This window comes from Barbus barbus (assembly GCF_936440315.1).
Source record: "Barbus barbus genome assembly, chromosome: 32".
In the NCBI taxonomy this organism is placed as follows: Eukaryota; Metazoa; Chordata; class Actinopteri; order Cypriniformes; family Cyprinidae; genus Barbus; species Barbus barbus.
In genome coordinates this window covers 12,871,880-12,888,578 of record NC_136760.1, presented here as the reverse complement: position 1 = coordinate 12,888,578, position 16,699 = coordinate 12,871,880, and the positions used below count along the sequence as shown (strand labels likewise).

At 36.5% G+C, this 16,699-nt stretch overlaps 2 protein-coding genes across 2 annotated transcripts; one reads left to right on the top strand and one right to left on the bottom strand.

Annotated features, from left to right (window-relative positions):
- The first annotated feature begins 455 nt into the window (after window positions 1-455).
- Window positions 456-14,902, top strand: LOC306852509 (leucine-rich repeat-containing protein 3B-like). Its single transcript, XM_079389411.1, has 2 exons — window positions 456-589; window positions 12,000-14,902. The coding sequence occupies exon 2, from the start codon at window positions 12,076-12,078 to the stop codon at window positions 12,874-12,876; it is 801 nt and encodes a 266-aa protein (XP_079245537.1). The 5' UTR covers window positions 456-589; window positions 12,000-12,075; the 3' UTR covers window positions 12,877-14,902.
- On the bottom strand, window positions 6,906-10,586 carry LOC306852377 (uncharacterized protein; the record flags this gene model as incomplete). The annotated part of the gene is made up of 4 exons (XM_079389137.1): window positions 6,906-8,053; window positions 9,543-9,638; window positions 10,044-10,199; window positions 10,479-10,586. 4 exons carry the CDS (start codon window positions 10,584-10,586, stop codon window positions 7,733-7,735), a joined length of 681 nt encoding a protein of 226 aa, XP_079245263.1. The 3' UTR covers window positions 6,906-7,732.
- Window positions 14,903-16,699: the final 1,797 nt, after the last annotated feature.

The window sequence follows — 16,699 nt, the reverse complement described above, 5'->3', positions numbered from 1 at the left end:
TCTGTTGTCTAAACAAAATTACAGAAACAGCAGTTGAAATAAATAGCCTTGGGTTTAGAGACAATGCTCAATTAATTTGTTAATATTAAACAATCACAAGCTGTTATAAATAGTACATGCATTTACACTCTATTAATTTTTATTCTAGCTATACTTACACTTTAAAATCTATAATGTGTTATTTTATTATAGGGCAAAAATAATTTTAGAATACACTTGCTAACTGTCCTGAATATTGTAAAAATTTTATAATAGTAATAAAATAACTGATCAGAAAAAAAAACTGATCAGTGATCTCTCTCTCTCTCTCTCTCTCTCTCTCTCTCTCTCTCTCTCTCTCTCTCTCTCTCTCTCTCTCTCTCTCTCTCTCTCTCTCTCTCTCTCTCTCTCTCTCTCTCTCTCTCTCTCTCTCTCTCTCTCTCTCTCTCTCTCCGCGTCCAAACGCGTCCGTGGCTCGCGCTGCGTGCGGATCTCCAGCACTAAACCTGAAGGAATATTTGTGCAAATGTCACTGGACTCCCTTCTCTAAACCCGCGAAGGCGAATGCCGAGAAGAGCAGAGGAGATCTCAGAAGACAGAGAGGAGACATGTGAGTCAGTCTAGTATTTGAAAGAAAAGTGCATTGAACGCAAGGTACATTCCAACGCGTTTAAATAAGAAAATACACACTTAACAGCTCTGCAGTAAGCTTTTAGAGTAAGATTTTTCAGTCTATAGGTGTTTGATGAAGGTTTGTAATTACAGTGTAAACTCTTGCTTTTATTTGTAATGTAACTTTCTTTCAGGAGTCATGCCTGTAGTGAATGAAGAAAAACAAAACATTTCTTACAGTGCAGTTGTTAGTGTGGACACTAAGTACTGTATTTAATTATACATAGCTTTGTGTCAAACAGTTCAGTGATATATGTGGAGACACCAAGGTCATTAATTTATACATCACTTTATTTGTCTGTTCACGTTTTACCTTTAAGGTAATATGAAAGAGTATGTGCGTGATGTTGTGTGATTTATGATTATTGGTCATTGATAGGTTTCTGTAGTTTATTGATTAAAAAAAAACTCAGATAATTGAACAGTACAGGTTGACAGCAGGGTCTCAGTGTAAATTATCACACACTGCCAGCAGTCAGGAGCACTCAGACATTGTTTGAAATTAATTATTAAACAAGACTAGAGATGAGGATGCACAACAGTTTGTATACTAAGAACTCTTTCTCAAGATTAAAGCTTGTGATGGTTTCAAAAGACACAGACTAAACCAAATGATGAGCTGCCTCAAACATATTTTGTGTACATCAAACAGCTATTATAACCTAGTTGTTTTTTAACCACCATTCTCTGTTCTCTCAACACCCACACTACTGTGTACTAAACACTGTAAAACTGAAAATGTGCAGTTACCCTAAAGAGCTATTTCAACTTGATGTGACCATGGAAATTACTATACATTTTAGCGTAACACATGTCATTCAGTTCTGTTGAATAAAGTTAGACATTTGAATATTACCACTTTTGTGAAATAATACAATAATAATAATAATAATAAAAAGGTTTTACTGTCTCCTACTTAAAGTAAACTTAAAGAAGGCTACTCGGAGAGTCAACAGGATTTTAAACAGTGAAACATGGTTCTTTTGAACAATCCATTAGCCCAGTATAGCCAAAGATGTCAATAAAACATATCCTTTAACTTTCATCTAACTGCAGCTCTTAATGTTAGAGCTTTCCATAGTCAGGCATCAACCAGGATGTCTCGTCCTATAATGCTTACATTCAGCATGAGCAACAAGAATAACAGTTTTATAAAACGACAAAGTGGCAATATCAGGCCAATTATCATCTCAGTCAAGTTCTATCAAATGACACATGATTCAATACAGTCCAGTTCAGCTCTCACAAAGCTTCTTTCCTCCTTTCCCATTCCCACTCTAATGTATTTTTCATTCTCTTCACCGTAATTTGTATTCTTGTTTGAGAGTCTGGACACAAATCGTATGGCAGTTCACTGAAAAGTCATAGTTGTACAAGTCAGGAGTTGCTGAACACAAAAATATCTATGTGTCCATAGCTGATTACAACTCACATTTGTGGTGATTAGTGCTGGTTTAGTGGTTTGATGGTCAACAGGAATAATGGTATACATTAATTAGCTAAGAAGTGTGGTGGGTAAACTAGCACACAAGCATGCCATGCTGTCAGCAAGAATCCAAAACAAAAGTCTTGATGACTCTTCTATCAAGTTGAAGTACAAATTGTCATATCATATCAATCACATCAAGTATGTGTCTGTAATTTGTGACTCTCATCCATTATGTTTATTAATAACAGCATTTACGTCACTGACTCATTGTTTTATTTTCCTTTTCCAGTCTAATTGGGTTCATTGGCCTTTCATTGCAGGGGCAGGGTCACATTAGTTTTCTCCCCAAAAATGTTCTGTCCTCAACCTTTTAACCTCATTTTTCATCCTTCTCTTCTTTCTTCTCTTCTGTGATGTAAGACTTGCTCCTCAGATTCTCTTGTTTCCTCTCTTGTTCTCTCTGTTGAATCATGTAAACATCCTGTGTGGTTTCACCCCCTACATGCTTCCCTCTCATGTCTTGTTTCAACATTTATTTTGTCCATCTCTGTCCATTGAGCTGCCATTGAGCTATCATTGATTTTTTTCCCTTTCTCTCACAGCTGTATTTCTCTGCAGATCTGTGTTTTAGGTTTTTGTTGTCCTCATCTCTCACTGTCTGTCTGTCTCTCCTTATGTGTCCGGCCCACACTATCACTTGCGAAAATGTCATTACAGAACCCTGTTGTGTATTCATGAGCGGTACAGCTTATCCAGGGGGTTGTGACTTTTATCTAACTTATCTTCCATCGCTTTGCTCGTCCTTAGGTCACCCTTCCACACTTTAATAAAGACAACTTTATGGTACAGCAAGGCTAAAATCACTTTTCTTTTAAACCCATGTAAATAACCATCTTGGTTTGTTTTTTTTGCAGGGAAAGACTTTGGTCACTGAAGCATGAAAGCTGAGCTAATGTTTTCTTTTCTCTCTCCCTCTCTTTCGCTCTCCCTTCTTCAGCCTTCAGTCAAGGATCTATTTGTCTGGCATTTCAGCTGCTTTTGTAGTCTAGAACGTCTTATTCCCCCCTCCCTTCAACAAACAGTCCCTCCTTTAGGAGACTCCCACTCGTTATGTGATACTAAGAGGTACTTAGAGATCGATTTCATTTTTAATCTGCGTAAGTGATCAGTGGCGGGTCCGCTGCCATTTGTCAACAAACCCAGTTACTTTTGGTATTGAAAAATTCTAAATTATAGGTAATAAGGGGTGATGCAATACATAATTAGAGAACCAGTGATTTTTATATTGGTTGAAATCAGTCTTGTAGTTTTTTCTTCTTATATGCTTCTGATATATTAATGAGCCAAGGTGGGAAGCTATTTTTAGAAGGCTGGACAAAATAAATAAAAAAATGTAAATTGCAAAACAAGTTGTTGTTTATACTTGTTCTTTAGACAGAACGAGCTGCGTCTTAAGTGAAACTATTATTATGGATTACTGACCACAACATTGGTGGGATTAAATATCCAAAATGGCAACCACAGTTCGAATAGCAGGCAGTGTTCCTTACCTGCCCTCTCTTGTAGTGTACATCATTTGGGCTACTATCTTTTCCATCTCTTCCATTCATTTATTTGGGCAGTTTATCAAACACAGATGTAGATTAAGAATAAAAGAGCATATGTTGCACTTTGCAAGTCTGATATGTGCAAGTGTCAATCTGGGAAAAAAAAAAAAAAAAAAAACAATGAACCTGTCCCAAACGAATATGAAAATTTGGTAACACTTTAGAATAGGGAACACTTATTCACTATTAACGTCAACTTGTCCCTCAATAAATTCCTAATTTGCTGCTTATTAATAGTTAGTAAAGTACTTCTTAAGTTTAGGTATTGGGTAGGATTAGGTATGTAGAATAAGGCATTAATATGTGCTTAATTATTACTATTAAATGGCCAATACTCTAGTAATATGCATGCTAATAAGCAACTAGTTAAGAGACCGTAAAATAAAGTGTTACCGTAAATTTTTAAGTGTCTTTCCAGCTGTCACCTAGCACATTTGGGTTTGCTGATATGTCTTTGTAGGGTGGGGTTTTTGATAGAGGTTGAGTGATTGAAGGGATGGAGGCATTGATTTAAGCAAATCCTTTTATGTTTCTGCTTGATTTTATTAGGTTTTTAATAAGAAATTTCATGAATATTTCTCAAGTGAACCCCAGGAGAAGAAAAAAAAGTACCTATTGCGAAATCATGGCAGTCCACTCTCATAGTTCATTGCTTTTATGACAACATGCACTGTATCATGTACATTAGACTCTTATAACTTATAAGTTGTCTAATTTGAATATAATATATAGCATAGTTCATTTATAAGACAACAGTTCATAAGAGGTATTTAAACTATAGGTAACTTATGTTTTATGTGAGCATAGGGAAGTTCAGCAATACATTCTGCCTATTAAAGATTTTTCCTTGAAGAAACATCTTGTTCATCATCTTTTGTTAGTCCTGGTTTTCATTAATGCCTGTGGCAGAGTTGTGAATTAGGCCATCATAGCAGGGATCAACCAACACTTTTGAGGAAGTGCCACTTTTTATGTTATCATTGTGAATAGATATTCTTTGTTTTTTGTTTTTTTTGTGAAAGCATTGCTTAGTGTGTCTGGCAAAAAGGGTATGAAGCCAGCAGGAAAATAATAATAGCCAAACCCCTACTGCTTTAAGCATCGAGTGCATCGTTTTCATTACTAAATTAAAATAGAAAGTTTAAGGCAGCAGTCAACTTATTAATTTGAATTCCTGTGCTTTATGTGTTTGTGATACTTGCATATGTATGGTTCTTTGTACGTTTGTCTGTGTGTACTACACATAGACAATGGAAGATACATTCTAAAAAATGCTGGGTTAAAAACAACCCAACTTGGGCTATTTGGCAACCCAAATAAATTTTTGGGTTTGCCTGTTGCTGAAAATCTGAGCCGGTGATGGACTGCTGTTCACCAGGGAAACTGCGAACCTCAGACCGCCGCCTTGCGTTTCACTCATAGCAGAAAGATGCCTTGACTGACTCCATAACCTGAGCATAAACAAACAGTACTGAGATTAGAGAACATATTTAAACATCAAATTAAATTAAATTTAGTATAAAATCAGTTTATGTTCTGCAAGGCAAAAGGTGTTACCATCATGCAAAACGACAGCTGCTAACGCAGCTGACTGACATCTCTTCCTTGTATGTTGCGTTGCATAAAATAATATAATTTAGAGCACAGTAAAGACTTTATAAATGAGAACTGCTCTTTCCTGTAAAGGACGCAAAAAGTCCACTATATGACTGTAACTCAGCAGCTGGGTTGTTTCGCTCAACCCACTGGTTGGGTAGAAAAAAATAACCCAGCATTAAAAATGATGCAGCAGCTTGGTTAGAGAAAAAATTACCCAGCACCTGGGTAATTAAAAAAAAAAAAAAAACCCAATAGAATGGCCCAACAACTGAACCAAGCATTTGAGTAAAAAACAAAACAAAAACAAAAAACAGCATGATTTTGGAGGGCAGAAAAACTACCCACCACCTGGGTAAAAATATTAAAAACAACCCAATAAAATGACCCAAGAGGCTGAACCCAGCAAAAACAAATTAAAAAATACCCAGCATTTTTTAGAGTGTAGGCTATAAGGGATGTAATTTATTGCAAGTTAATTAGGGACAATCAAAATATGTACAATGTATGTACAAATCCTTAAATCACAAGAGACTGGTGAGTCATAGCTACAAGAGATGGCAAGAAAATGAAAATTAGATTTAGTAAGAGATACATGCAGTTAAACAATGGCATGGCTTAATTAATTGGTATTCTTAATGTCACAGTGGTATTATATAGTATTAAAATACTAGGCATTATTTATTTATTATTATAACTAAAAACAAGTAAAAAAAATCTTGAAATGAGACATCAGCAGTTTCAGTTAAACTTTTGTAACTTATCTACATAGGTCCATTAGAAATTTGCATAATGTCAGTCTGTGGTTTTCATTGGCTGCCTGCAAACAATGTATTTTGACCTCCCCTGACACCACAATTTATTTGGTTCGTGTTGTAAATATTTCAAGAAGACACTGTTTTCTGTGGTGCAAAATTGTTTGTTTACAACAATTTGTTGTAAACAATGTTCCTTGTTTACACTTCCAAAATATAAGAATGCAAAGAGTAAGTGGTAAAAAGTACATTTTTATAATGATAGCACAGCAGTATAACTCGAGCCTATTGTTGTGTACATGTCAATTTACTGACATCTGCTTCTGCTTCATCTGCTTATCAGCTGTGGGCCCACTATTACCTAGAATTGTGTCAATTAATGCATTGTCATAGAAATAAGCACTTCAGTTTGTTCAAGGACATACACGTTAATGCTGATGTAGAGGAATTATACAGGAATGAATCCTTCAGAGCTGATACAGATAATGCACTGAAAAAAATGTTATGTTGAATTTACTTAATTTTATTACGTCAAGGGGTTGCACGAAATAAATTTATCTAAATTCAGATATATTTTTTAAGTTGAGTGAATTTATATTTTATAAGTTGAGTTTACTTATATTTTATAAATTGGTTGTACTTATATTTTATACATTGAGTTTATTAATCCATTCAGTAATTTCAGATTAATTATAATTCATAATTTTAGCTAAACTATTTTGAGTAGAATTTACTCAAATTAATTGTGCAACCAGATCAATTTAATCGTTTAATTTCTACATATTAAAATTAATTTTAATCCAATATTTTTTTAATCTATTGTATCATTCATTAATATTCAGACAAATAAAGCAAACCCAATATTTTCAACTGTAACTTTATTTGTGATCCAAGAGATATTTTTGCTCACTCAAACAAGAATGGCAGTACTGTAACTCAGTAATCTCCCAAACAAGAGTCTCAGTAATGTATCTCAATAGTCACCATTTCTCAAATTGCTTTCTGCAGTAGTATCACCAATTAACATAAAATACATTGAACCATTCTTAACAAAAACAAAACAAATGAACCAGATTAGCTGGAAGACTTTGCAAGAGCACAACATATACAAATAACAAAATACACCATTACTATACAGAACATAAAATACTATAGTACAAGAACTGTCCACAGCTGCAACACAGTGCACACTGAGGACCTGATGCTGAAATTACAAAAAAACTGCAAACAGTTACATTCAAAAAATACTGTAATAGGAAAAAAAATTAAAGACTTACTGAATAAAATGAAACGTGACTTAAATGTCCACTGAAGCTTAAGTTCCTCTGAGAATAATAAAAATAGGTGCAAATGAAACATAACATTTGTGTGGAGCAATGAGGAGGCTGTAACATTCTTACATGAAACTAACAAGAAATGTCATAATTCCATGTTTTACACATGGTTCTCCATCGTTTGAACTTTGACTGGAGCTCTTTTAATGATGTCATCTCATTGCGTCCTCTTCTTATGCAATGCCTCAATTTTAAATGACAACTTTAAATGTTCACACCAGTGGCTATGTATTACAGTCCACCACTCACTTTGCATCTTCTAGGGCTGCATTTTACATCATACTAAATGTTTTCTATCGCCTCCCAAACCAGATTTAAAAATGCAGCTTAGCGGCATTCACATGAGCGGCTGAAGAAATCCTACAGTCCAGCAATGATTTTGTTCTTTAGTCCAAGGACTTTGGGGGAAAGCCTTTCTCCATCCATTTTCAAGAGCACTTTTTGAAAGAATTCATAGGAGTATTTCAGCTCTTTGGGGTAAGCCATGTTCAATACATAGATGACTCCCAGCATCATTGCACATGCTTGGGCTACAGATCCAATGTTGTCCAGAATGATTTCTCCTTCAACATAAATGCCAATGTCATCATGTGCTCCAATTTCTCCACCCTCCTTGTTGATGACATATACGCCCATGGTGGAATTCTGCAGGTCTCTCTGGATGTCATCTCCTTCAATGTCCTGTATATTTGTAGAATATAAGAAAAACATGAATTTATGTAATAGATTTTAATGACCTGAAAATTCTAAATTTCTTTATATTTACAATATATAATTACACTGGTCAGTAAAATAAAGGTTCATGTAAATTAACAAACCACAGATTTTTGTTTTTATGGCATTGTGAAAAATATCAAAACTTTTCTGCAAATGGAGCAGAGACACAGAAGTCAGAATGGATTGAGAGATGGACTAACACATTGTTGGTTTTGGTCTTTTAATTGAACAATAAGAAAAATAATGAATAAAGCCTGCCTTATTGTTTCAAGAACCAAACTGATGGTTTAAAATGTTTTGGCCAATTACTGAACATCTCCAGTCCAGACACAGACAAATGTACATCATCCTGTGACAACATCCATGTTGTTTTACTCTGCAGGATTTAATTTCCTCAACATAAAGTTTGTAAGAGTCTGTTAATAATTATCGTATGTCAGAGTTCTTGAATGCACCAGGGTGTGTTTAGAAAATGGTACCTGCTTTGAAAACTGTGCAGCAAATTGTTGATTTTTATACAAATATTCTGAATCTTATGGCTACTTATATGGTTAAAATTGATGCTTTGGAAAATGGTCAGTGGTAATGTTAAAGGAGAACTCTGGTCAATTTTAACATTGAGCTCATTTTTTTGTAAATTTGGAGTGCTGTCAGTACAGAGAAAAACGACAGAAATCGGTTGCCTACATAGTGTTATCCTCTTTTTAAAATTGGCACCCTGTTGACTTCAATGGGGCAAGTTTTAAACCTGCTTTTAGCCTCTTAACATCCTTGATGTGTCATTACAAATGCCCAGCCATGTGAGTGATTCCTTTCGAGTGAACACGGGTGAATCTGACTGCAGCAGATGTGAAAGATATGAATAAAAGTGATGTTAATGCAGCCAGCGCACATACCTGTATTTATTTCCTGTTTTCGGTCGAAGTCCACAGTAGTCGATTGTCGAGATCACGCGCGTGATCATAGGTAACTAAACCTATGCGCTTGAACTCGACAATCGACTACTGTGGACCAAAAAACAGGTTCTCTGTACTGACAGCACTCCAAATTTACAAAAAAATGAGCTCAATGTTAAAATTGACCGGAGTTCTCCTTTAATGCATTCGTCATCAATGGGCTAAAACATAAAAACACCAGTATGAGCCTATGTAGTGACATGCTTTAGTGGCTAGAGCATTTTTAGTTTTTTGCATTAGTTGATTTAAATAAACAGCAGGCTTCCACACTATAATAGCTCTAGACCCCAAAACACGACAGCATGTAGACTGTGATAGGACTACAGCTGCCATAGTTTTGGTGTCAACACACTGATTTTGTTATGCATCGGGTTTGTTTTGTTGAGTGCCCCTTTAAATTCATTTTCTTCTAACTAGTGGGTTAGTGACATTAGGATCTTAAATTTTATAATACAAGACAGTACATCAGACTGATAAATGCAATTACAATGACTTGCCTTATACTCCCGAATGAGATGTCCATCATCCTCACCAAGGTAGATGCAAAGTGCCTTGAGGACTGCTGCCCTTTTAAGATTGATGTCACTTCTAGCCTGTGTAAAAGGACTAAAACTATTAAAATACAATAAATAAAAAATGTCTTGAAACTGTAGAATAATTCAAACCTGTGGTAGCCTCAAAAATATATACACAATGACTTCATTATACATTTTGTAAATGGACTGCCTTCTTTAGCTAAAGAATGTTAGTGTATTGTGACTTCATTTTCATTAAATATCAGGTCTGAATGTGTAGGGCGATAGGGTGACAGTTCAGTCTGCATGGTAGGTGCAAATGTACCAAAAGGTCTCCGTTTTAAAACAAAAATGTAGTAGTGTGGATGTAGCGTTAGGAACCTTGCCCCTTACAAATAATCAAGGCTGGCACTAGACGGGTATATTTCAGGTTTCTCCACAGTGTATAAGATATTTTCTACTAAAATGTAAAAACATGTTTACCTCTTGCAAGATCGCCAGATGTTTGGCTAGTTTTTGGCCAGAAACACCTCCCTTTTTGTTGAAAATAGATGTCAGCTGGGGAAAATGGCTGTCCAACTGAGCCATGAAGGTTGTTTCAAGTGGGACGGTTGTTATGCGCTGGAATTCAGCATTTATCTATTACACACACAAAAAAACAACAACAGAAGACAAAGAGCACTGAGATCAGCCATTGGTGTAATGATATTTTGTAGCTATTAAATAGATATATTCAAATTTTCTTATATTAGGTGTACAGTGTGTTCTAGCCAGATGTATTGCTATCAATCAAGGGTAATGGCAAGAAATCAAAACTGGACCAGCATCCTGCATCCTTATTTAAACCTTAATAATATTTTTTTATATACAAGGGGACAAAGTGCAATGTAAAAACCCAGGGAGCAAGCATGTGCTTACCTCATCAATGTGAAAAAGTGCAGGCCACCTGGCTTTAAACTCTCCGGCAGCTGGATTGTCCTGCACTACCTCTTTTCTTCTATAGGAGAATGTTTTTGACATCTTCATTCCGCGAATACCTGCCTCTGATTGGCTAGTGTTCGTTGCATTCGTTGGGTAGGTTTGCGCAAGTGGAGTGACAGGCCTTTAAAATGTCACGGTCGGTCGGAGCCAGTCAGCTGCAGAGTAGGGGCGGGTCTACGGGTGTCAAAAGAATACAAAGTTTTAAAGAAACGGTCAATTCAGGCACCCAACGTTACCTAGGCCTGCCATTATGATTATGTAGAAACATAAATTCTTGCCGTCAGTGCACATTAACCACATTTTACCAACATGATTTCACATGTGTATTTTGTCCTAATGTTAATTGACAAGATTAGAAAACATGCTTACAGCCAGTCAGGAATAACGTTAATGTAATGTTAGGCTTGGCCAGTCTAACGTAACATACAAGCCTAGACAGCAAGGAAGGTGCTGGTACAATTAACGTTAATATTCGTAAAACTGTTTTGCTTTTTTTCGGCTTCCACAAACTAATAAATAAGTCAAGACAAACACTGAATTCACCAAGCATTAACTTAAAAGTTAACTTACTAACCTTAGCTACACAACTCACGTGGTTAAGCTAGTCGCTGAAACCTTAGCTAATGTAATTTATATAAAAACACACAAACTTTGCATTAGCTAAACACATTTTTTTTCTATAAAACGTTTAAAAGTGTAAACAGAACCCTGTTTAAATAACAAATATAACACACCAATGATTATATATTGCTTACTTACCGAAAATGCAGAGCTGGATGCAGCATTCAAACGAGTGCATAACGTTCAATCCCCCCACTTTGGCGCCTTCAGAAAAAAAATGAGTCTGCACATGCGCAGACCGGACAGTATATGGAAATTAAATGAAACGTATTTTTTTCTAATTACTTTTAATTGAATGAAATTAACTTGTTTTAAACAAGGGCAGTGAATTTGAAAATTAATAATAAAAAATATGTAGGATTAAATAACACATTAAAATCAGTGAAATTAACCAGATAAAAACATGTAACATTTACAAGGGGTCAGAATCATTTTTTTCAGTGTGGTAATGGGCATTTTGTTTCCGAAACACGATTTAAGTGTAAAACCAATCGCAAAAGACTGCGCCATCTGACCAATCAGAGCAGTGTAGGCTTGCATTCAACAAACAAATCGTTTTATATGATTTCTATATTATAAAAAAAAAATGTCAGTGTTTTTAGACCTTAGATCCATGTAAACCTATTATAGGAGACCAAAATGTAGAACCTTTAAAATAGCATAAGAGGGGCTCTTTAACTCTCATTCTTAATGCTCATACTTCAAAATTATCACACACAGGGAGCACAGCAGCATTAAAAAGAAACACATTAGGATATTTATTTACATATTCAGAAATCTGAAACATTAAAGAAATATATATATTCCATTAACTGGTTGTATTCTTCAATCTTCTAGGCTTGCAAGCTGTTGGGCCCCCTGGATGCTCTCAGCACAGGTTGTACTCTAAAGGGATTATGCCCGCGGTCCTACAATGCTGCTACCCTCAAGTTGGCTGCTTCGGCACTCTGTGGTCATGTGGTTGCTGTTTCACAGCTTAGTGCTGATGACACTGTGTTTCCACCATGCTGCAACTTCCTGCTCCAAACGCTGCTACTGTTCAGACAGCGAGGGCTCATTTGGTGGTAAGACTATGCGCTGCAGCAATCTGTATCTTACTGAGATCCCTCAGGACATTCCCAATGACACACAACGGCTCTACCTGGACTACAACCTCCTGGCCAGCATCCCTGCCAATGCCTTTAATGATCTTCCACTGCTAGCTGAACTGGATCTTTCCCATAACGAACTAGCTTTGCTTGAACCTGGAGCCTTTAGAGGCTTGGCAGTCTCTCTACAATTTTTGGATCTTTCATCCAACCAGCTCACAACACTGGACCCAGATGCCTTTGAAGGTGTTAGAGCAAGATCCAACCTCACTGGAAACCCCTGGCACTGTGATTGCAGGCTGCAGACAGCCCTTCCACGCGTAGACCTAGAGCCTGTGTCTTTGACTGGCATTATCTGTCAGACATCTGAACCCTCAGACTCTGGAGCCCAAGGCGTGCCTTTCCTGCTGGCCAAAGACCTGGACCTGTGTGTGGTGCTCAAAAAGACCACGGACGTGGCCATGTTGGTGACCATGTTTGGATGGTTCACCATGGTCATCTCCTACCTGGTCTACTATGTGAGACACAATCAGGAAGATGCCAGACGCCACCTGGAGTATCTCAAGTCTCTGCCCAGCAGGCAGGGCAAGTCTGAGGAGTCTTCCACCATCAGCACTGTGGTATAGTGCCAGGCCAAGTGCTCATGACATGTGGAGGAATCTTCTCAGGCTGTCAAAAGGAAATATTACACTGGATAATGGGCTACATGTCTCTAAAGTTTAAAATTGTTTAAACCTGTAGAAAAATGAAGAATAATGGCTTTGTATCCCTTGAATCACAGACCACTCACTTCAAGGTACCACTCAGGATTGATCAGTACCCTCCCTAAGAACCAGGAAGAACTTCTGACATAGGATGCTTTGTGTCAGAACATGTTCACAACAGGGAAACGTGAAACATATCATGCTAAAACCTTCCACATACATACACATGGATAGAGATGACTGGAGACAGAAGGAGGGAAATCACAGGGGCCATCTAATCCAATTCAGATGAATAATTGATTCAGAAATGGCCGAGCTTGAGGCTCATCTTGACTAAGAGGTTTGTCTGCTCTGCATGCTTTTAAATGAGGCGTTGTCTGTTTTTTTTTTTATCCAGTGGTTCTTTTTTCAGTCAGATCCCCATTTGTTAGGCAACACACGGAGCGTAAAGCACTCATCCTACTGGGTATTTACAAAAAGTACTGTTGTTGTCCCTGCAGGCAACATCAAAATTTTACAGAGCAACACATTCTTGCATGCATCTATCATTTTTCAGCTGTCTCGGTAAACATAGTACAGAAACTGTGCAAAAGTAAAAAGCACTGTAGCTTGCTTTAATACTCAGTGGTTAGATTTTTAGGGGAGCACTGAAAATAGTCAATTAATTTCTTAATGAATCCTGCAGTATTACTGAAGCTGTGATTTAAAAGAAATAAACAGGTTAGCTTGTTATTTTTTGTGATCAGTTACTGTAAGATAAATCACTGTTATCGTTTCTAGGGCAACCCCTGAGACACTTTAAAAAAATTATTTAAAATGTTTCAAAACCTTCATGTTTAAAGATAATGAGATGATGTTGACCACCACATAGTGTGTTTGCACTGTTAGAGCAGATCCTTGGTATGTCACATCCAATACTGTGTGATTGTTTCTTATGTTGAGTGCCAGCAGGGATAATTCAGAATGTCTGCCAAGATAAATCTTAAGTTGAAATCCACCTGAATGTTCTGCCTGTGTGATTTAACATCTACAAAGCTTTACAAATCTGTAAATTAAGAAAATAGCATTTTGTTAATTTTTTACAAAAGGCAGTGAAGGATGTCGTGGAGTTCATTAGAAAGGTGCACTCTGTTCCAAAACCTAATGAGCTGCCTAGCAAGACATTTTAACATATCATAGGCGCTGCTGACAGGAAAGCTGTTCCAAATGATAGGCAGGCATAATATTGCTTGCATCTGGCTATGATAACAAGGCAGCTCAATAGGTAATAACTTTAGTCCAGAAGTGGTTGTAAATTGGTTCATAAGCACTAAGCTTTTATATTAAGAAGGAAAGAAAGAAAGAAAACACTTTACAATAAGGTTCTAAACATTAACATTAGTTAATGCATTATATATCATGAACAAACAGTGAACAATCATTTTTTACAGCATTTATTTATTTTTATACTAGTGTTAATTTATAAATATATAATGTTACATTTAATTAAAAAAGTAAACCATGTACAGTTCAAATCTATTAGTCTATGTGGAAATTAAAATGCTCTAAAAGCACTGTTTTGTTCAGTGTTTTTTCATGCTTTCAACTTTTGTGGAAGCTAACCTTAATCTGTACAACCTTATTGTAAAATGTTAGTGAAATAAATTATTTGTGATAACGCATATGTTGGATCTTCTGTTTCAGTGTTAACAACAGAAAATGTATGCATTATGTTGTTTGTTTGAAAGTGTTATCTGCATTAGAGTGCCAACATGGCATTGCTTTTTTAGGTCTCCGTGATCACAGGATGTATTCAACCCATTGATCCTAGCATAATTCAAGATTAAATGTCATGCTGAAAATGAAAGGTAAACCTTATTTTCATCTGTAATGCTCATTTGTTTTTTACTTTCCATATGGATTGTGCTCTTTAGCCTGTTCATTGCCTGGTTTACCAAATAAAGTAATTAATAAAAAATAAAGAAATAACATCAAGTTTCAAGTTTACTTTATTTATATAGCACATTTAAAACAGCCACAAGACTGACCAAAGTGCTTCACAAAAGATACAGCATCATAAAAGTAATAAACAAGCAAACAGATTAAAACAAAGAACCCGAATAAAACACTACCAGAAAAATTATAATAAGCAGAAATATAAACCTAATAAGCCAAAGAAAACAGATGGGTTTTTAAAAGAGACTTAAAAATGGTCAAACTCAGGGCCATTCGAATTTCCACTGGCAGGTCATTCCAGAGATGAGGACCAATTACCGAGAAGTCACGGTCACCTCTACGTTTAAGTCTGGAATGTGGAATTAAAAGAAGATTCTGGTCACCAGATCTTAAGCTTCTTGAGGGGATATACTGATGCAACAGTTCAGATAGGTAACCGGGTGCTTGATTGTGCAAAGATTTAAAAACAAATAGTACAATTTTAAAATGTATTCTAAATTGAACTGGCAACCAATGAAGGGCCTTTAAAAGTGGAGTAGCGTGATCCCTTTTTTTCTTTTTCAAAAGAAATCTTGTGGCAGCATTTTGGATCACCTGAAGACGGGCAATTTGGTCTTTAGAAATGCCACAGTATAAAGAATTACAATAATCAAGACGTGATGTGATGAAAGCATGCACCGCCATCTCCAAAGTCTTATCAGTAAGGAAATATTTAATTTTTGCAAGTATACGGAGCTGACGAAAACTGGACCCAATTACTGTAGAAATTTGTTTATCAAATTTTAATGAGTCATCCAAGATGACGCCCAGATTCCGTACCTGTGGGGACCTAAAAACCGATAGGGATACCAAGTCAAAATTAAATGCTTTCATATGTTCTGAAGGGCCAAAAACAATTACTTCAGTTTTCTCCTTATTTAGGGATAAAAAATTGAGATTTAACCTCATCTAAACAGGATTAAAGAGCAGTCATGGCCAGTGGATCATTTTTTCTAAAAGGTAAATAAATTTGAGTATCATCGGCATAAAAGTGAAACGACACCCCATGTTTTCTAAAGATAGATCCCAGAGGTAGCATATATAATGAAAATAGAGAGGGGGCCAAAATCGAGCCTTGCGGAAGGCCACAGGGGAGAGAAGCAGTGGAAGATAAAAATTCTCCTAACTTAACCACAAATTTCCTGTCAGATAAAAATGACTGGAACCACTTTAGAACTGTGCCAGAGTGACCCACCCAAGATTTCAGTCTATTAATTAATACAGAATGGTTAGTGGTGTCGAAAGCAGCTGATAGATCTAAGAGAACGAGGACCACAAAGTCACTCGTATCAGTTGCTAAATGAATGTCGTTTAACACTCTCAGAAGGGCAGATTCAGTGCTGTGGGCAGCCTTAAAACCAGATTGAAAGTGCTCAAACAGAGTATTTACAGCAAGGAAAGATTGAAGTTGAAGAAACACAATCCTTTCCAAAACCTTGGAAATAAATGGTAAAACAGAGATAGGGCGATCATTTTTTAAAACTGACAAATCGAGTGAAGGCTTCTTGAGGAGAGGTGTGACAGTTGCCCCTTTCAGATAAGCAGGAACCACCCCAGTTAAAAGACACTTATTTAAAAAGGACATTAGACCCGGTCCAACCAAGTCAACAATTTGTTTTAAATATCTAGGGTGGATAACATCATATGAAGAAAAGGAAGGTTTCAACTTGGCAATAGTGTCACTGAGTGACTGAAGGGAGACAGGTTCAAAGACATCCCAGGATACAGACAACTGTGGGGGGAGAGGCAGCTCAATAGGGGGAGTATGAGT